This window comes from Loxodonta africana, chromosome 4 (genome assembly GCF_030014295.1).
Source record: "Loxodonta africana isolate mLoxAfr1 chromosome 4, mLoxAfr1.hap2, whole genome shotgun sequence".
NCBI classification, from domain to species: Eukaryota; Metazoa; Chordata; class Mammalia; order Proboscidea; family Elephantidae; genus Loxodonta; species Loxodonta africana.
This window is the reverse complement of record NC_087345.1, coordinates 53471587-53493260: the sequence shown is the minus strand read 5'-3', so window position 1 is coordinate 53493260 and position 21674 is coordinate 53471587. Positions and strand designations below refer to the sequence as shown.

Genomic DNA, 21674 nt, shown 5'->3' with positions numbered 1-21674 from the left:
GAGAGGACTGAACAATTATAGATAGTAAAAGGAGAAGTAGGATGACGTACAACTGATTGGATGTAGAAGGTGGCAGATTAAATCTGACTTTTGGGTTTCTAATTCAAGTCACTGGGTGCCTAGTGGTTCCTTGAAATATGGAAAACACATGGAGGAGCAGGTTTGCAGTTGAGCTCTAGCTGTGGGTTGGAGGTAGAATGAAAATAGTTAAGTTTTGGGCATGTTATTCTTCCAAGTAGAGATATCCATCAGGCTGTTGGGTATAAGGGTATGGAGCTCAGGAAGGAGATCAGAGCTGGAGATAAAGATAGAGGTTGACCTATAATGAGTGTTGAGATCACCTAGGAAAAGTATGTAGAATGAGCAAAGGGATGAATATGGGCCTTTAGAGTTCCTTTTCAATTAAAGATTAGGCAGAGGAAGAAGATTTTACAAAAGATATTGGGAAGATAAAAGGATAAAGTTAATGGTCCATGAATCTTTGGGATTGAGAGAGCCTTTTTTTGGTAGGATAGTCATGAGCATAATCACGTATTGAACAGAAAGAGCGGTAGCGTAGGAGAAGTTGTAGATAAAGAGAAAGAATAATTGTATCATCAGAAAGTGTTCCAGTAAATCAGATTTTCCATGTCTTTAAAATGTGTCTGTTCTTTTCAGAAACAAAAATATAAATAAGGATTATTGTGGGGGAAATTTTGAAAAAACATCTTTCCTTACCTCTGCCATAGAATGTTGAGCAAATTTTACTTTTTTTGTGTGTGTGTATTAGTTAATTATGGGTACAATAATGCTGCATAACAAGTAACCACAAAAATTTCAGCAGCATGAAATAATCAGCAGTTATTTTTACAAAATATTATAGGATGGGGTGATCTATAATGGGCTTGACTAGGGCATTGCTCTGACACATATATCTGGCTGAGCTGAGCTGCCTGCTTCTTTGGGGCTCTGTTCTGGTCTGCAAATACTCATCCTGGTTGTTCAGCTGAGAAGGTAGCTGCTGTACCTGGGAGGTTCTTCTAGAGAAGGTAGAGTTGCAAGAGGTCAAGTGCTTTTCAAGCCTCTGCTTGCATCATATCTGCTCTTCTTGGATTAGCTGAAGGAAGTGAATGACCCCAGAATCAAGGGAAGTATCCTCTACTCATGGAAGTTGAAGTTAGGCAAAGAAATGAAATATTTCTGATGAAAGAAGGGGCAAGGGGACTACACGACATTTTTGAATAAACATCAAATTTATCACATCTGGAACTTCAGAATCATTATATTAATCATTTCTTGTGCTGTTTTGTAAAATAGTCATATTCAATATTATTGAGCTGTATAGGGTCATTTGAGCCTGATTAAATGATCCTTCCTCCTGCTATCTTCTGTATCTGTTTTTTCTTAATGCTGTTACTGTATATATAACTGCTTTCAATCTAATGATTCATTTCACACAAGACTCTTTAAATGAAGACCTGAAGGTGATAGCTGTTGGACAGGACTTTTTTCTTCTTGCTTCTATATATTGTTTCCTGTTGTTTTGTATTGCTGTAATGTTTGGGAATCTGATTTGGGGACAAATGTACTATTACTGTATTGCATATTTCATTCTAATTCCTTCTTCCTAACAAAGTTGCAAGTTCAAAGTTTTACTTTTGGAAAAAATGAGTTATATGGTCATGCACTGCATAATGTCCATTTGGGCAAAATCTAATCACATATATATCCGTGGTCCCATAAGGTTATAATAGAGTTCAGAGAGTAAACCTTTCTGTGCATAAGAAACATTAAAGAAACAATTCAAGACACACTAAAATATCTTTAACATAATAATACAGCAATAATAATAATAATAATGATGTCTTCATATGCATCTCAAAGTAGCACCCATTTGTTATCACGAACCATTGTATGTAGCTCAGATTTTTAATGTAACAGGCTTTATGAGAGTTGGTTCGTTACTGTGGGTTGTACATAAGTCAGATGTTCATAACCCAGGGACAGTCTATATCTAATACGGTGTTCACACAACGCCCAAATCACATAATATCCTATTTCATGAAATGTATTACAGATGTTTAGGGATACATGACTGTATTTCCTTAAAAAGTATCTCCATGTATCTACATGTTGTTTGTATTTTCAAAGACAGGCACTGGTCAATTAAAAGATGAAGAGTACTGAATTGCAAAGGTTTTTTTTAGAATTAATTAAAATTTTATGTGCACGTTCATTCTTTATTCAAATTATGAGGCATTTCAAACATGCAGAAAAGAGCTTATCTATTCTTCATGCAATTTGAAGCATCACTTTTAATTGAAATAAAAATTATATACTTAGCTACTCTATGAAATAATTGAATTTTCCAGTAGGTTTGTCATGTTATAGCAGGTCACCAAACTTCAATCATGTATCTACTATTTGCATTGTCAGCTTAATGCCTGAGTGCTGCGCTTATATACAATTTAGGTCATTAATGTAGATTACTTTGATGCTCTATACTCTGGTTTCATCCTAAGCAACAAAATCCACGAAGTTGTCAGCTTGATGTAATAGAAATACTTTTTTTTTTCTAATACGCATCAAAATAGATACATAGTCATTAAAATAAAGATGTTCACTTCTGTACCATCTTAAATATCTAATATACAACCATCGTTTACCTGGTATAGCACACACTGGGAAACACTCTCTTAAGGCCAGCTCTGCCATACAAAAATATAGGAACCTAATTAAGAAACAACATATTTTGAAAAGAATCATTCACTTTTATGATCCACTTATTTTTCAGGTTTGTGGAAGGAATGCTTAACATTTGTTACAATGCCGTCGATCGTCATGTTGAAAATGGTAAAGGAGATAAGATTGCTATCATCTATGACAGTCCTGTTACAAATACTAAAGCTACTATTACCTATAAAGAAGTCCTGGAGCAGGTAACATCATAAACTTTATACATTATTTGAAAATCATATTAAATTATTTAAATGACATCCATCCTTGTTATATAAAATTTAGTTCTACTAACTCATTGACATATGTCAACATGCATTTCTTTTGGTGTACACTGGAAATCAATATAACTCTTTTACAATGTTTTTATCCCTTTTATATTTCACAGCATTGGAAGTTACTTATTTTACAGGAGGTGATGATCAAATTGCTAATAACCCATTGACCCATTGCCATCAAGTCAATTCCTATAGGCAGAGGGTCCCTAAAGGCTAGAGTAGAACTGCCCCATAGGGTTTCCAAGGCTGTAAATCTTTATGGAAGCAGACTGCCACATTTTTCTCCATGGAGCATCTGGTGGGTTCAAACTGCCAGTCTTTTAGTTTGCAGCCAAGTGCTTAACCACCACACCACCGTTTGGTTCCTCCAAATCTCTAATATCAAACTCCTTGCCCTCGAGTTGATTCTGACTCATACAGTGACCACAGGGTTTCCAAGGAGTGGCTGGTAGATTCAAACTGCTAACTTTTTGGTTAACAACCTGAGCTCTTAACCACTGTACCACCAGGGCTCCAAATCTCTAGTAGTATGTTTAAATCCTTCCTATCCTTTGCTGTACATCCACACTGCCATCCCCTTAGTCAAGCTGCTCCTTATCTCTTATTCTATTGTTTCTATATGTAAGGACTATAGTTTCCTAACTGCCTTTCTTGTTACCAGGCTTAACTCATGTCAGATCATCTCTCAAAGCGACACTAGAGTTTTCTTCCTAAGAAGACAGTACATTTCTTTATCCCTCAAAAATCTCTTCCTTAAATATTACTATTATTTATAGAGTAAATAATAGTAATATTATTTACATTCTTGGCCATGTACACTACTCTTTTTTACTCTGGTTGCCCTGCCATTTCCTTAGACATCCCTGGCCCCTCACAGTTCTTTGTACATACTTGTTCCTTTCCACCGTTTGCTCTTTTAGTCTTTTTTCCTATCTGTGTGTTTCTTAGCTGAGTCATAATGGTGACAGATGAGTTGTGTGAGATTATCTTCCCATAAAATTAGGATAGAAAGGAGGTTTTGGATGTAACTACAAAAATATTTGAGTATATGAACTGTGGAAGAGTTATTATAGCTCCGCGAGAGTGTTTATTTATGTGGTTTAAGGGTCAATATTAAGGCACATTGAAGAAATAAATTAAAAGTTCGATAGTCTAAAGCAGGGTTTCTCAACCTTAGTACTATTGACAGTTGGGGCAGATGATTCTTTACTGTGTCGACTGTCAAGTACATTGTAGGATGTTTAGCAGCATCACTAGGCCGTATCCACTAGATGCCAGTAGCACACTCCCCTTACCCTAGATGTGACAACCAAAAATATCTTCAAACATTGCTAAATGTTCCCTGGGGGTAAAAGTTATCCCTGGTTAAGAACCAATAGTCTAGATTCTGACATGCTAGAGTTTGGAAATACTTGATTTTAAATAAATGCTTTTAATTTTTTTGGACAGCCTTTATTGTCTCTTTTGTTTTTTTCAACCCATTTGTTGTTGTTGTTAGTTGCCTCTGAGTTGGCTCTGACTCATGGCATCCCGATAGATAATGGAACAAAATGGTGTCTGGTCCGGCACCAACTTCAGGAGCATTGGTATGTTTGTGTCTGTTGTCGCAGCTATTATGTCAACCTATAACTGAGGGTTTCCCCTGTTTTCATTGGCTCTGTACCAAACATGATATCCTTTTCTAGTCAGTGATCTTTTCTGATGATGTGTCCAAAATAAGCGAGTCAAAATCTCACCATCCTTGCTTCTAAGGAATACTCTGGTTTTTATGTGTTCTAAGACTGATTTTTTTTTTTTGATTAGTTCATTCTTTGGGCAGTCCACCGTGTGTACATTACCCTTCTTCAACACCATAGTTCAAACGTATTAATTTCTCTTCTGTCTTCCTTTTTCATTGTCCAGCTTCTGAATGCATATGATGTGATTGAAAAGACCAATGATTGGGTCAGGCTCACCTTAGTCATCGAAGTTACATCTTTACTTTTTAAAACTTTAATGAAGTCTTTTGCAGCAGATTTTCTCAATATAAGTCATCATTTCATTTCTTGACTACTGTTTCTATGGACCTTGATTGTCGATCCAAGTAAAATGAAATTGTTGATAGCTTCAATTTTTTCTGCATCTCTCATGATGTTGTTTATTGGTTCAGTTGGAGAATTTTTTTCTTTCTTCACATTCAGGTGCAGTTCATTCTGATGGCTGTATAGTCTTTGACCTTTATCAGTAAGTGTTTTAAGTCATCTGAATTTTGGGCAAGCAAAGTTGTATCATCTATAGTTAGGGTGCTATTTGATTATTACAAAGTGTTAATTCTCCATGACTCCTGTAAACAGTTTCCTTCTGCATTAGTAATACTCTTGTTTAACCTTTTAAGAAATGTAAAGACAGCTCAGACAAAACAGCTAATGACCTCCCCAATCCTAAATCGTTGCAAACAATCAAGGGAGAAAACTCGAGCCGGTTTTGCTCAGGCTGGATATCAACCTGATTGCGGCAATAGATCTGAGCTTCAGCCAATTTAAGCATAAGAGAAATTTTTTGGGAGAAAAGACTGAAGAGCCAGGCTCAGAAAAATGGCACACACCTAGGAAGAAGGGGCAGCAATGAATGGAGTTAGGATAAACCAAAAACTGTCTAGTAACTGCTGGGCTGTGTTTCGTTCTGTTGTCACAGGGTCACTGTGAGTTGAAACCAACTCGATAACACCTAACAACAACGACAACAACAAAGTTATCTTGCAGCTGCTGGCATTGCTGACTTAAGTCAGTTGTTGCCACTGAATGTCGGTCACTACCAAGTAACACTCTAATTGTCCCTACATCTTGCATTTCATGCTAGGAACTGGTGCCCTGCCTCCTTACAGGACTCATACAGGGAAAATCTCCACCTAATAAGAAGGAACTTCAAATGCTGGGCAGCTCATGACAGAAGATAACAAAATAAAATGATGCCACAGATATACTATTTGGCACTTTTTATAAGCCCAAATATGGGAACTGTGTATTTCTGGAATGAAGTATACAGAAACAGTGTTTGTGTTGGGGCTGAGTAGGGAAGGCACTTCTTACCAAATAAGCTTGTTATTCATATGAGAACATGTTTTATTGTAATAGATAATGCAAATTTCCTGAAAACCTTTTATACTTCACATTTTGTTTTAGGTTTGCATTTTCAGTCTTTAAGAGAGATTTAGTCTATGATTAAAATCGTTTTATGAATATTATGACCTCATAATATTCATAAATATTATGAATATAATGGCTCACTTTATGAATATTAAGGCCTAAGATACTGGTGAATTCTAATTGGTGTACAGATTAGGAAACTTATTTATATATTACAAAAATATTATCTATACCAATATATAGGGTCACTCGGAGTCAGAATTGACTGGATGGCAAAGGGTATATCAACATATTAAATTTATACATTAGCCAAACATCAGAGTCAAAGAAAAAGATTTAGAGAAACCTAGAACAAAGACAAAATTTAAGTAATGGTACCATTCTTACTTTCTGTTGTTTTAAAATTAATTGATTGTATATGTCTGCATGATAAATACACACACATTTTGCTTAGAACATTTTCTGATAACTCATCTTGATTTTCTAATTTTGAGTCTGGACTCTTAAGCCCTTTTGACATTTGTACTTACTGGTTCATTGGTTTCAGTTTAGCTTGACATCAAAGTACTTAAAAGCCCTGTTTCTCTCACCTGCTGACAGCTTCTGATTTCCCCAGGCTTTTCTTTTCTAAAGTACTAAAGGAAGAACTGTTAGGGAAGAGAAGGAGACATTGTTCTCTTCTTTGATTACTTGCTTCTGGTTCCCTGTGGACTTTATTTTATTAAGTGGAGAAGACAAAGAGAGAAAGATTTAATGGGCAATGCCACTGACAACAAACAAAAAGAAGTGCCTTTGTACTTGACGTGCTTTAATCTCCCTGTTTTATTTCTACTGGGAATTTCTGGGTTGGTAAAGCTTGATTAAGTTAGCTAGCATTTCTTAGTTAATTAACAGACCCACAAGTTTTACTCTAAATTGTTTTAGCGACATGGAAGATCTGAAAATTTTACAGAATGGTTCAGAAATAGAGATTTTTCAAAACTGTCATCGTTTTTGTAGATCTGGTAAACAGGCCCAAGGAACAAGGCTGCCCATGGAAGTAGGCAATTTCAATGTAATGTAATAAGGGTGATGATGATAGGGGTTAGTGTTATATTCTTTGTAAACACACGGAAGCACACAACTCAGTGGGGGATACGTAGGGCAGGGCGTAGAAAGACTTGCTGGAGGAGTTAATACTCACAATTAGCCCAACCATCTAAAAACAGGAAAGGAAATAGTGGGGAGGAGTATACTGCAGGCAGAAGGAATAGCATGTGCGAAGATCCTGAAGGAAGACACAACCTGGTGCCTCACATGGCTTCAGCATGTGAGAAATAGGGCTCCAGTGAGCCAGACTGGGGGGGCTGTGAATGTCATGCTACAGATTTATATTTATCCTGAGAGCAGTGGAAAGAACAAAGCAAAAGCCAGTCCTTCCTGTGGCCCTGGCTCTGCGTGACCCTGCGCCAGCCCCACTGCTTCATGCGCAACACCAGGGCACACTCCCATCTTAAGACCTTTGTACCTGCCTACCCTCTGCTTGGAAAAAAACAATTTTTTTTTCCTCCAGGTATCTTATGGCTCACACTGCTTGAATGTTGTTTTCTCAGTGAGGTTTTCCATGGGCATTCTAAATACAAATGTTCCTGCCCACACCACTTCATACCCCTTTTTGGCTTTCTTTTTAGGTTAGAATTTATTAGTCAATCCCATTCTTTATATTTGATTTATCTCTCTTCTTTAGTGTTGTTGTTCCTTCTAGTCTAAGTTCCAGGATGACAGGAATTTTGGTTTTGTTCACAGGACAGTGCCTGGAACATGGTAAATATTTGATGAGTGATGAGGGAATAAATGAAGGAAGGAATGAATGAAATACTATTTCAGATAACTAAGTGACTAGCTTCCTTTATTGAGAGAAACTGTTATCTTGAAATTGGTGTGGGTAACAGAACTTGATTTTTTTTTTTCTAAGTAAATTCTAGCTTCCTACTCTGTGTGAAGAATGTTAATTTATTTGCATTTGGCATGCTTCTTTGAGATGAATATTTTGTCCTTGAAATCCCCACACTTAGAATGAAGAATATTGCATTACAGGAGACATGTTTGTGTTTATTATATGCCCCTTCTTTTTAGATTTTCTCAAATTAGTAGTGATCATATCAAACTCAGTGGGGAAAAAAGGTGTATTCGTGACAGTGTATTCTTATAGGTGTATGTATATATTGCATATAATATACGTAATTTTAAGAAATTTCTATATTGGTTTTCTCTTCTCCATCATTAATTTAATTTTGAATTTATGCCTGCATGTCATATGTGTGTTTTATTTTGTACTCACACAATTATTAATTTTTATGTATTTATTCACTAAATAAGAATATGACCCCTGAAGGACATTTCAGAAATTTTCATGAATATACGTATGCAGAGAAAATTGATGAAACTCAATGTGTCTGAATTTTCCTGATTGAATTCAAACTGAAATTGATTATTATCTTTGCTAAAGGTAATTTTTTGAAATACAATTACAGCAATGGTTGTAATTATAAAGGTAGAATAATTTAGGGGAGAAAATTACTCTGAAATAAAGGGCCATGTCCCATGGGAAGTCCTCCTTCCAACTCCTGCCCTTTAGGATGCTCTCTTCAAAATATAGATTCCATCTTCTCAGAAATATGTCAGAGTAAGATAATATGATATTCCTTTGTCACATCACTATTTCCTTCAACAGAAACCTAAAACACAAAAACTTAGACGCATACACAGAAATTTAGCCCTTGGTGGTTCCCTTATTTAGGAAAAGTGACACAATGGTGTAAATTATCACTTTTTTCCCCTTAAATTTCCTAAATAAATGATAAAAACTTCATTTATATTACAGTTAGTTCCACTACAAAGTGTGTCTCTGTTAGATAAATGACCTTATCCATGCTCTGTAAATAGGTGAATGATGTTAGTATGAGATAGAATTTATAGTGGCGTGTGCATATTTTCTCAAAATCATTTCCTAAATAAATGATAAAAACTTCATTTATATTACAGTTAGTTCCACTACAAAGTGTGTCTCTGTTAGATAAATGACCTTATCCATGCTCTGTAAATAGGTGAATGATGTTAGTATGAGATAGAATTTATAGTGGCGTGTGCATATTTTCTCAAAATCTTTGTAATTTCTTGCACTTTTGTTGAAATATATGCATTCAGAGGAGTGCACAGGTCATGAGTATAAAGCTTGATGAATTTTCATAGACATAAATGCACTCCTGTGACCTGATCAGCCCCCCAGTAGTACACACATTGCACATAGATTGCCATGAGTAGAAATCACCCTGACAGCAAATGTAAAAAGTCAGAAGCAGATTAGGAAATTCCTGGGCCCCCTGAAGCTCTTGTTATGCCTCTCTACAGTCGTTTCTCACCCAGCTCCCATATGGTTGCTATCTAGACTTCTAAACAGGACATGTAAGTGTTAATTATTTTTGACCTTTACATAAATTGAATGATAAAATATGCTTGTTTGTATTCGACTTTTCTTGCTCAACTTTTTCTTTGAGATTCATCCGTTTTATTGCAGGTTGACGGTTGATCATTTGTGTAGTGTCAAGTTTTGGGCTACTACGAACAATGCTCCTGTGAAGATGTCTGTGCAAACTTTCGATGCCTATTTGTAAGAATTTCTGCTGGACATGTGCCTAGATGAAATGGCTGGCTCACAGGTTATGCATATGTTTGGCTTTAATAGACAGTGCCAAATAATTTTTTGGTGGTTGTACCAATTTACACTTCTACCTGCAGTGTATGAGAAAGCCAGTTGCTCCACATCTTTGCCACCACTTGGGATTGTTAGTCTTTTTAATCTTGGCCTTTCTGATGAATATGTATTGCACTGTAGTTTTAATTTGCTTTCCTCTAATGACTAAAGTTGAGCTTCTTCTGTGAACTGCCTCATAGGGTCTCTTAAGCTGAAATCTTTATGGGAGCTGATAGGCAGGTCTTTTCTCCTGCAGAGTGTCAGGTGGGTTTGAATCACAGACCTTATGGTTAGCAGCTGAGCATGTAAAACTTGCACCACCAGGGCTCCTTGTTAATTTATTGGCCCTTTTTTCTCAATTGACCATTCAAATCTTTTGCCAATTTTTCTGTTGAATAGTTAACATGACATATTTTGATGTTTTCGGGATGGACTTCTCACAGTTAAAGAAAAGATTTTATCAATCAGTATATGAAGACCTGAAGAAATATATGTTAGCAAAATCCCTTAGTGTAAGTGTTGATGAGCTATGTGGTTTCAAAAATCTAAAGTTGAAAAGTCATTCACGCATGTGTTAAAAATAATAAGGCTCTGTTAGTCTCTTTTGGAAGTGAATGCCCTGGAGTAGAATATCTTGAAGCAGGAAGCATAAGCCCCAGACTGTAAAATATCTACTGACTCTGTTTTTATTAATGTAAAAAGTCTTGAGTTACATTGATTTTGAGTGGTCTGGTTCAACCGTATTTCCCCATAAGCTCCATTATTTTTTTGTGAGCAATTTTATATAATGCAAAATTGTAGAATGAATTTTAGTGTACATACTTATATCTCATTTTAAACAGAAGATGAGTATACGCCAACTACTGATGTAAATTTTTATCAAAATTGTTACTAGAACTTTGTTTTGAACAATCTTGCCTGTCTGAAGTTTATTTTTATGTCGGTACAAAATCTCAACAATACAATGACCTTCTTTGCATTTTCTCATCCAGATTTTTAGAGAGGTGGTATTATAGTTCCTGAAACCGAGATTGCTGTTGGAAGTGCCAGAAGCTATTTCACTAGGCTTTGAAGTCCAGAGAACTTTACTCATTCCTTTCTCCATGAACTGGTGCATTTTTCCTTTTTAGTTTGCGTATTAGTGTATGTACATGATTTTCCTGGTTACAGTAAAAGTGCCTTGAGGGTAAGGGTGATTTTTTTTTTTTTAATTTTCGTCTACACATTGCCTAATACAGTGCCTCCTGTAGAATAGGCTCTTATATGCTGAGTTTGTGAATAGAACATTCAGTAGTTCATTTACGAGGGTGTAAGGGTGAAGTCTAGGAGGGTCCCAAACACAAAGTTGTCATTATACTCAGGACATGTTACTCTCCTAGCACATCAATGTGTGATAAATGAACAAAAATGTTCACCCATGCTGTAATCTCCTAAGTCTTTATTGAGGCTTTTTACATAAGCATGATTGATTGAATCATTCACCACATAATAGAATTCAATTTCTAGTCCCCTTCTAGAGATCAAGCTGATGTCATATGGGTCAAAGCTCCAAACCTCAGTCATTACATGGTTGGCTTATCTCATTAAATAAACTATCAAGTGTTGTACAGGGCCCCATCTTAAATAAGAAAGACACACCAATCACTCAGAAGACTCTGATAGCATAGAAGTTAGCTTCCAGGAACGGAGGACAAAGACTTACCAAATACTTTATTACACAAGTTCAGAGATTATCTCCCAGGAACGTAGGATAAAAACCAGGCAAATTCTTATTGCACAGTGGTGATAAGTGAAGAAAAATAAAACAAGGCTTCCAATTTACATAGATTTGTCAGGGAAGATCAATTGTCACTAAGGAGATAACATTTGAGCAGAAACTCAAATGGAGACTAGAATCAAACCATGTGAATATTTGAGTTAAAAAAAAGAGCCAAGAAGCCAGTGATGAAAGGAGAATGGTATAAGACGAGGTTGGTGAGGTAGCCAGCGGCCATATGATATAAGGCCTTGCAGCCATGATAAAGATGTTTTTTATTCTCAGGATGATGGGAAGCTACTGTAGGATTTTGAGTGATGTTATGATATAATCTGATATATGTGTCATAGGAATCACCTTGGCTTCTCTGAAGAAGAAACTTTAGTGGGTGAGAGTGGAAGCAGGAGGATGACAAATGATCCAGGCAAGAAACAGGCACCACTTAGCTAAATCCCTTTAAGAATAGCAGTATGTGCTTGCATATAGGCAGTTGAGGGATTCTGGAAGCTATTGTACATTTGTGTCTTATTTTGAATCTCTGGCTACCCCCAAAGTGTTTTGAAAAAACTTCTGATTCAACCTATATAGAACAGCTACCTGGAAATGCCCTGCTTGCTTCCCATCTTTTGAGGTGTTTTTTTGTAGCACCAATGCTCTAAGAAGGAGGCCTGGTGGCACAGTGGTTAAGCACTCAGCTGCTAACCTAAAGGTTAGTGGTTCCAAACTACAGAGTGGCTCTGCTGGAGAAAAACCTGGTGATCACCTGTAAAAATTTCAACCCAGGAAACCCTATCAGGCAGTTCTACTATGTCACATGGGGTCACTGTGAGTCAAAAATCGACTCAATGATACACAACAACAGCAATACTCCAAGGAAGGTTCTTATATAATTTTCAAGTAGAATCCTAGGAAAAGAAGACTATTTGTTGTTTTTTAATTATCTTTTTGTTGTATTACATGAAAACAAAATGTTTTAGGTGGTTTCTATCAACAGTTTGACTAGTAATTAGTAAAATATATTTTTTTAAATGTCTCAAGTTTCAAGATGAAGGTGTAGCTGCTAAAATGAACAGACCCAATAATATAGTGAGCTAATTACATAAAAATGTATTTATCTTACATGGTAATCCCAAAATGATGAGGCTCAGATTGGCATGACTCAAGTTCATTAAAGCTTGTGCCTTTATCCCCTAGTTCACTGACCTCATCTGCATCATCGAAGCTGAGGCAAAGGCACATGCGTACCCCAACTCTTGGGAAGGCAGAAAAGGATGTGAAGAAGCAGACGTGTTATGTTATAAAACCACACCCAGAAATGTCATACATGACCTCCTTGTACATCTCACGTAGCCATGAGCTGTAAGGAAGGCTGAAAAATGTAATGAGGCTGGATGAATTTTGATGGACTATTAGGAGGTTTTACCACAGCTACTCTTTCCTTTCATAGGAAAAATTAACACCAGATATTATATGTAAATAATTATAACCTATTAATATAAATGCAGTCCTGGTGGCACAATGCTTAAGAGGTTGGCTGCTAACCAGAAGGTCGGCAGTTTGAATCCACCAGCTGCTCCTTGGAAACCCTACAGGGCAGTTCTACTCTGTTCTGTAGGGTCACTGTGAGTTGGAATTGACTCAACGGCAATGGGTTTGGTTTGGTATTTTATTATTATTATTAATATAAATAAATAAATAGTTCAGGGAAACAAATAATAGCTGAAAATAAAGTCTCATGGAGGGCATGCTGGACATAGAGAATAAAAATATCTTTAGGATGTATTGCTCTGATTAATCATTTACTATATTAGGTAATGGGACCACAAAGATGAATAAGACATGGTTCTTGCATTCAAGAGTCCATGGTTTGCCTATGAGTTCCTGGGTGGTGCAAACAATTAAGCACTTGACTACTACTGAAAGACTGATGGTTTGAACTCAACCAGAAGCACCTCAGAAGACAGTCCTGGCGATCTGCTTCTGAAAGGCCATACCCTTGATAATAACCCCGTGGAATACGGTTCTACCCTGCACAAAAGGAGTTAAACCAAACCAAACCCAACCCATTGCCGGCAAGTCAATTCTGACTCAAGGGGTTACCATGAGTCAAAATCAACTCCGCTGCAGCTAACAACAATAACAGCAGCTTACTGGTAAGGAAACTACAGAAGCAATTGCCGTGCAGTGTGTTAATGTAACAACAAAGCTTTGTGCATTTGTAGCACAGAGGAAGAAGGGACCATTCTGGCCCCAGAAGTACACGGAAAACTTCACTATGGAAGTGTTGCACTAACTGCGTCAAGAGAGAAGGATAGAAATATGTATCTCACACATAGGTGCCCCCACCCATTGACCCCTTGAAGATCTGCAAGTTATGTTCAAGAGTGGGATTTGATATAGTGAATAATGAAGGTGTGCAACCTGGAGGCAAAAATGACTGCCTTGGATGGCCTAAGTTCTAGGCCAGTGAGATGAATCAAGCTTGAAACAAAACAGATCGTTGAAGAGTAAGTGAAGTAGGCAAGCAGTAGTTAAAGTCAAGGAGAAACAGACAGAATAGAAAAAGAAAAAAAGTTTATACACTGGAAGTAAGGAGACTTAATAGCAATGGTTCTTTTATGTGTTGAATTAGCACCTGTACCTGTCATATATTGTAGCCAGTAACGTAAGGGCAGCTGAATGTGAGCAGTAACTTTTAGTTTCTGACCTTTAATTACTGATGTGGGAAACTATAATGTTATTTGACCTGTCATAATTTTTATAGTAAACAAAGCACAAATGTGTTTAATATAGATTGAAAGACACTGACTGACGTTAGTGATGCAACTGAACATTTGATACAAAAAAAAAAAAAAAACCCTCATTGCCATCGAGTCGATTCTGTCTCATAGTGACTGTGATCATTAAAGTTGTGTGTCAACTTGACTGGGCCATGATTCTCAGTGGTTTGGCAGTTATGATGTAGTTTGGCAGTTGTATAATGTTGTAATCACTTCCACGATGAGATCTGATGTAAGGTGATCACCTCCATAATGGGATCTGCTGTGAGTAGACAATCAGTTGAAGGAGAGTTTCTTTGGGGGTGTGGTCTGCATCGAATATTAGTGGACTTTCTGGCAAGGCTGGAGGGCTTTTGCTTACTCTGGATCCTGCAGCTGGCTTCTGTTTCTTGGGACTTGAGCTAGCAACTTACCTGCCAGTCTTGGGATTTGTCGGCCTCCAGAGCTTGTGAGTCAGAAGTTTGCTGACTGATCTTCCAGTCTTGGATTTGCCAGCACCTTCGCTGCGTGAGTTGGGAGAAGCCTCCAGCCTGACCCACAGACTTGGAACTTTTCAGCCTCTACAACTGTGTGAGCCACTTCATTGATATAAATCTCTCGCTGTGTGTATTTATATGCTGCACTGGGTTTCCTTCTCTAGAGAACCCAGCCTAAGACAGTGACCTTATAGGACAGAGTAGAACTGCCCAGTAGGGCTTTCAAGCTTGTAAATCTTTACAGAAGCAGACTGCCACATCCTGCAGAGCGACTGATGAGTTCAAACTACTGACCTTTTGGTAGGAGCCAAATGCTTAACTGCTGCGCCGCCAGGGGTCCTCTAAAGATATGATGATTTAAACACAATATTTTAAATATATGAAAAAATATCTTTTTCACAGAAGGCTTTTTGAAATAAATAAATTTATAGATATGGGAAATCATGCTATTAAACTTATTTGAATTCATTCATTAGTTTTATGATCACATTTGTGCACTTTGTAGGAATGGGTAATAAGTAAAATGGATTTGAATAAATCAATGGAAGGTTGCATTCAATAGAATTACTGTCAAGATTGGATATATTGGGAAAATTGATTGTTCATTTCTCATGCTGTATTTGATGTTAGATTTTTATTCCTACAAAGCTGAATAAAGTTTGGTTTATCATATATAGTTTTTATTGGAAATTTGATATATTTATGAATATTCATCATAATTTTCTGGCATGTGTGGTGATCTGTGTTTGGTTTTTTAGTTCCTAGCGTATGCATTATATTTGTGATTCTTTCTTTTTAATGTGTATGGCTCCTTTGGTTGAGTGATGTTGATGTTTTTGAAACAGACCCAACTGTTGCAATGATGCCATGTCCTTGTACCATTCCTGGGATGTTTAGCAAGTTCTCTATGAGCCCTTCATTTATATTGATTGACTTTCAAGATGTATTGACCAACAAAACCATAAAGGTTAACAGGAATGTAGCCCAATGCTGGGAAGTGTAGTTGGCGTATCCAGATTAGTTGTCATGTTTTATGTACTGTCTGTAAAAGTGCCTGGGAGTTTGTTTAATGAGAGCTTAGATTAAATAATCAGTGCAAAAGTGATCTAAACAATACAGGGCCCCTGTTGACATCTTTTGTAGTTGTTTTTCTTCAAAAGAAAAAAAGAAGGCTAAGAAAAAAAAATTTTTTCCTCACAGTTGTTGGGTGTACAAACACTTTATAAGGGAAAAAAAAATCTTAAATATTTTTCTGTTGATTTAAATTACTTTTATCATAATGTACAATTAAATCTAGGCTTTTGACGGCACTGGGTGTTTTTTTATACATACCCAAGCCAGATATATAAACAGGATAAAAACAAATCTACAAAGCCAATAAAAGTCAAATTAACAATAGAAACTTAATATACTGAGTGATGTTGATTGATTTGCTGGGACTAAATGGCTGACTGCAAATTGTATATAGTTTTGAGTGCTGTTGTCCTGGGTCTTTTGTATTTGCAACATGTTCCCTGTGATGGGCAATTCATATGTCACATATCAGTACTTAAGCTTCCATAAATCCTTTGATTATACAGTGCACTATGACATCATTTAACCTTTACTAAAAATGAATGAGATTATAAAAACAAACACAGTATGCACAGTGAAACACAGATATGAGTGCTCAGACAGTAGAGAATATGCTGTTTTTTTTTTTTTTTAATTATCAGGATGAAAACACAAACTTGAAAAACTCTTACAGAGAACTCATGAACCCTGAGAATATCTAAACAGACTAGTTTGATGAACACTATGTTAAGCAATTTACTAGATTAGTAGAAGAATATAATTTTAATTGACAGCATGAGTTGGTGCTAGTTGTTTTTTCTTGGTGTGTATGTGTTCCCAGTTTCCGGTTAATGTAGTATACCTAACAGCCGTACAGTAGTTTTTTTCAAAATAGCATATCGTTTCATATTTTACATGTTTACTGGTGTATAAACAAATATATATGGCAGTTATTGCCACCATTGCCTTTATGTTCATCAGAGGAATATAGCCTTGTCCAGATGACTTACATAAACTCGTATTAAATTGAATACTTTTTATAATAGAATGTAATAGATTCCGTACTTTTATAAGCATAAGTTTGTACAAGATTATATGTTAGCCATGTTATGCTATATTTTTCAGAAAATCTATATGAAGGAATAAAAAAAATATGAATACATAATTGTGAAAAATGACTCTCTGATAGTTGAATTTTCTGTTTCATTTTAGTCCAGGTGGGCTGTATTTTTGAAATGTAACAAAACTTGCCTTAGAACTTGGACAATTTTTTTAGAAAGTAATCAAGTTTGAAAAGAGATGTGTTTTAAAAAATCCACTTGAGGACTTTTTAGTTTCATCACAATTTGTACTCTGTCTTCCATTTGTCTATGAATGGCACATTGCTGAATGGCCCTTGGCTTCCAGTCTAGTCGCAAAAGTGTTTAACACATAATACAGCTGAAACATTAAGGCACTCAAAATACAACTGGGGAAGAGCTGCCTCTTCAAAGTAAAGTTGACCTTAATGTCGTGGGTCGAGTAAAGCTAAAAAAAAAAAAGCTTTAGGGGACCTTAATTTGCTGATGCAGCACAACTAAAAATGAGAAGAAAATCTGCAAACATCCATTAATAATTGGAATTTGGAATGTACGAAGTGTGGATTTAGGAAAATAGGAAGTCATCAAAAATGAAATGAAACACATAAAGATCAATATCCTAGGCGTTAGTGAGCTGAAATGGACTGGTATTGGCCGTTTTGAATCAGACAATGATATGTCTACTATGCCAGGAATGTCAAATTGAAGAGGAACAGGGTCATATTTATTATCAAAAAGAACATATTGAGATCTAGCCTAAAGTACAATGCTGTCAGTGATAGGATAAAATCCATATGCCCACAAGGAAGACCAGTTAATATTGTTATTTGAATTTACGCACCAAACATTAATGCCATAGAAGAAGAAATTGAAGATTTTTACCAACTTCTGAAGTCTGAAATTGATCAAACATGCAGTCATGATGCCTTGATAATTACTGGTGATTGGAATGCGAAAGTTGGAAATGAAGAAGGATCAATACTTGGAAAATATGGCCTTGGTGATAGAAATAACTCTGGAGATCTCATGATAGAATTTTACAAGACCAATGGCCTTTTCATTGGAAATACTTTTTTTTTTCAACAATATAAATGGCTACTATACACATGGACCTCCGCAGATATAATATACACACATTAAATGGACTACATTGTGAAAAGAAACTATGGAGAAGCTCATATCAACAGTCAGAAAAAGTCCAGGGGCTGATTTCAGAACAAAATATCAATAGCTCCTATGCAAGTTCAAGCTGAAGTTGAGGAAGATTAAAACAAGCCCACTAGAGTGAAAGTACTACCTTGAGTATATCTCACCTGAATTAAGAAACCATTTCAAGAACAAATTTGATAGATTTGTTGCCAGGCAAAAACCCCACCTTTGCTTGGCATAACTTGTTACAGCCAATAAACAAGAGGCCAAGGTGGGAGATCAGAAACACACCTTTATTTCGTTGTACAAGGAAAGGAGAAATTGCAGCTGGTGCTTCCAAGACTGCTCACAGGCAGCTTGGTGAGGTGGGCTTTTAGAAAGAGCAGGCAAAGAAATGGAAATTCATCATGAATATTCAGGATTGACCTTCATGCAGGTGCTCAAAGATTGGGAATAACTATGCATTTTCTTTAGACAAGGGTTCCATCTCCTGGATAGAAGAAGGGATGAGTTTTTCTTCATTAGGATGTTAAGTCCCCTCCCCCCCACTCCCACAGGCAGGTTGAGGCCATCTATGGGCTGTTCTGTGCTTATCTTGTCAAGGATAATTTTAGAAGAATGTGCAGCTTATTCTGCTCGGTGTAGGAAGGTAAGCCAGAGCAAATGTCTCTCAGAAAGGCTGGGCTCTGAGGCTGCCTGCTTCACATTGCATATTAATCAGCAAAGACCAGACAAGTTGTGGGATGACATGAAGGACATCAGGCATGAAGAAAACAAAAGGTCATCAAAAAGACAGGAAAGAAATGACCAAAATGAATGTCAGAAGAGGCTCTGGAACTTGTTCTTGAACTTATAGTAGCTGAAGTGAAAGGAGGAAATGATGAAGTAAAAGAGCTGAACAAAAAATTACAAAGGACATCTTGAGAAGACAAAGTAAAGTATTAAAACATGCAAAGACCTGGAGTTAGAAAACCAAAAGGGAAGAACACACTTGGCATTTCTCAAGCTGAAAGAACTGAAGAAAAAATTCAAACCTCCAATTGCAATATTGAAGGATTCTATGGGCAAAATATTGAATGATGCAGAAAGCATGAAATGAAGATGGAAGGAATACACAATCACTATACCAAAAAGAATTGGTCACTGTTCAACCATTTCAGGAGGCAGCATATGATCAAGAACTGATAACACCAAAAGAAGAAGTCTAAGCTGCACTGAAGACATTGGCGAAAAATAAGGCTCCAGGAATTGATGAAATACAAATTGACATGTTACAAAAAATGAACGCGACGTTGGAAGTGCTCATTCATTTATACCAAGAAGTTTGGAAGATAGTTACTTGGCCAACTGACTGGAAGAGATACATATTTTATGCCCATTCCAAAGAAAGGGAATCCAACAGAATGCAGAAATTATTGAACAATATCATTAATATCATACCCAAGTAAAATTTTGCTAAAGATAATTCAAAAATGATTTCAGCAGTACATCAACAGGGAAGTGCCAGAAATTCAAGCTGGTTTCAGAAGAGGACATGGAACAAAGAATACCTTTGCTAATGTGAGATGGATCTTGGGTGAAAGCAGAGAATGCCAAAAAGATGTTTACCTGTGTTTTATTGACTATGCAAAGACATTCAACTCTGCGGATTATAACAAACTATGGACAACATTTTGAAGAATGAGAATTTCAGAGCACTTAATTGTGCTCTTGAGGAAGCTGTATATAGACCAGGAGGCAGTATTTTGAACAGAACAAGGGAATACTACATGGTTCAAAGTCAGGAATGGTGTGTGTCAGTGTTGTATTCTTTCACCAGACTTAATTCAATATTTATGCTGAGTAAATAATCTGAGAAGCTGGACTATATGAAGCAGACCACAGCATTGGGTTTGAAGGAAGACTCGTTAACAGCCTGCTATATGAAGATGACACAGCCTTCCTTGCTGAAAGGTTAGAGTACTTGATGCATTTACTGATGTAGATCAAAGACTACAACCTTCAGTATGGATTACACCTCAACATAAAGAAAAGAAAAATCCTCACAACTGTACCAATAAGCAACATCATGATAAGCGGAGAAAATAATGAAGTTGTCAAGAATTTCATTTTATTTGGATCTATAATCAATACCCATGGAAGCAGCAATTAATCAAATGACATTGTTTTGGGCAAATCTGCTGCAAAATACCTCTTTACGGTGTTAAAAAGCAAAGATGTTACCTTGAGGACTAAGAGGCTCCTGACCCAACCATGGTGTTTCCAATTGCCTGGTGTGTATGTGAAAGCTGCACAATGAATCAGGAAGACTGAAGAAGAATCAATGCCTTTTAAGTATGTTGTTGTTGAAGAATATTACGAAAAGAACCAGCAAATCTGTCTTGGAAGAAGTACAGCCAGAATGCTCTTAAGAAAGGAGGATAGTGAGAGTTCATCACATGTACTTTGGACATGTTACCAGAAGGGATCAGGCCCTGGAGAAGGACATCATGCTTGGTAAAGTAGAAGATCACAGTAAAAGAGAAAAGAAACTCAATGAGATGGATTGACACAGTGGCTGTAACGATGGGCTCAAACATAACAAAGACCATGAGGGTGGCGCAGGACTATGCAGTGTTTAGTTCCATTGTATACTGGATCGTTATGGTTTGGAACTGACTAGAAGGCACCTAACAACAAAAACAGTGAAAAATCAAACAAGTATTTTTGTAATACTCCTAAATAAGACAGGGAAATAAGAAAATGAATATAAATTCAAAACCATTATAAATGTTGGTGCTAGAGAAAAACAGGTTCAACTAGAGGATAGGGTACAGATACAGAGACACCTGTGGGAAAGTTTTGAGAGGTTTTTCTGAGCATTTTAGAGAATAACAAAGATTGATGTTAATGTGGATTTTACTTGAAACTTTCTTCTTTCCTTACATCCATAATGGTTTATCATTAGCATTATTTCTTTCATTATTACTTATAATAAGGGTTAGTTGAGAAGATCAAACCTTAAATGGAGAAGAAAATGGGAGAGGAATTTTTTTTTTTTTTTTGAGATAAAGAGGTGGAAAGGGAAAAGAGAAAGGAGGAAAGTGAAAGTGGCTAAAGAGATCAGTGAAAAAGATTGAGGTAGAATAAGCTGAGCAATGGGCTGACATTGGAGGAAAACGGGTCATCATAAATATAATTTTCAAAGGATGAAAGGAGGGTGTTGTGATTATTGGCTGGAAACAGATGCGTGAGGGAGCCCTAGAGTTAGATTTTTTTGGCAAATAGAAAGTGGGGGAAGGGTGGAGAACATATGTAAATTTGGCATAATAGCTTTTAGAGTATCTTTTAAACTTCGTATTTTTAATACAGTACAATACTACATTTTCAGATAGTTTCTATTTTTAGGCACAATACTCATTTGAATACCATAGTTTTAAATGGCTCTGACTCTACCTAAGGGTCCTTTCTGTCTCACCTCTCTGTTATCTAGGTTAGATTGTTTAGTTGAAAAATGCAAATCCTCTCTTGCCAAGGGCCTCAATGTTGTA

At 36.5% G+C, this 21674-nt stretch overlaps 1 protein-coding gene across 1 annotated transcript in view; it reads left to right on the top strand.

The window, feature by feature from the left end:
• The window catches only part of ACSS3 (acyl-CoA synthetase short chain family member 3), a 180286-nt gene that overhangs the window by 29435 nt on the left and 129177 nt on the right, over nt 1-21674 (top strand). Inside the window, exon 2 of the mRNA XM_003405601.4 lies at nt 2774-2918. Coding sequence (XP_003405649.2) covers nt 2774-2918 — 145 coding nt within the window. The remainder of the gene's footprint in view (nt 1-2773; nt 2919-21674) is intronic.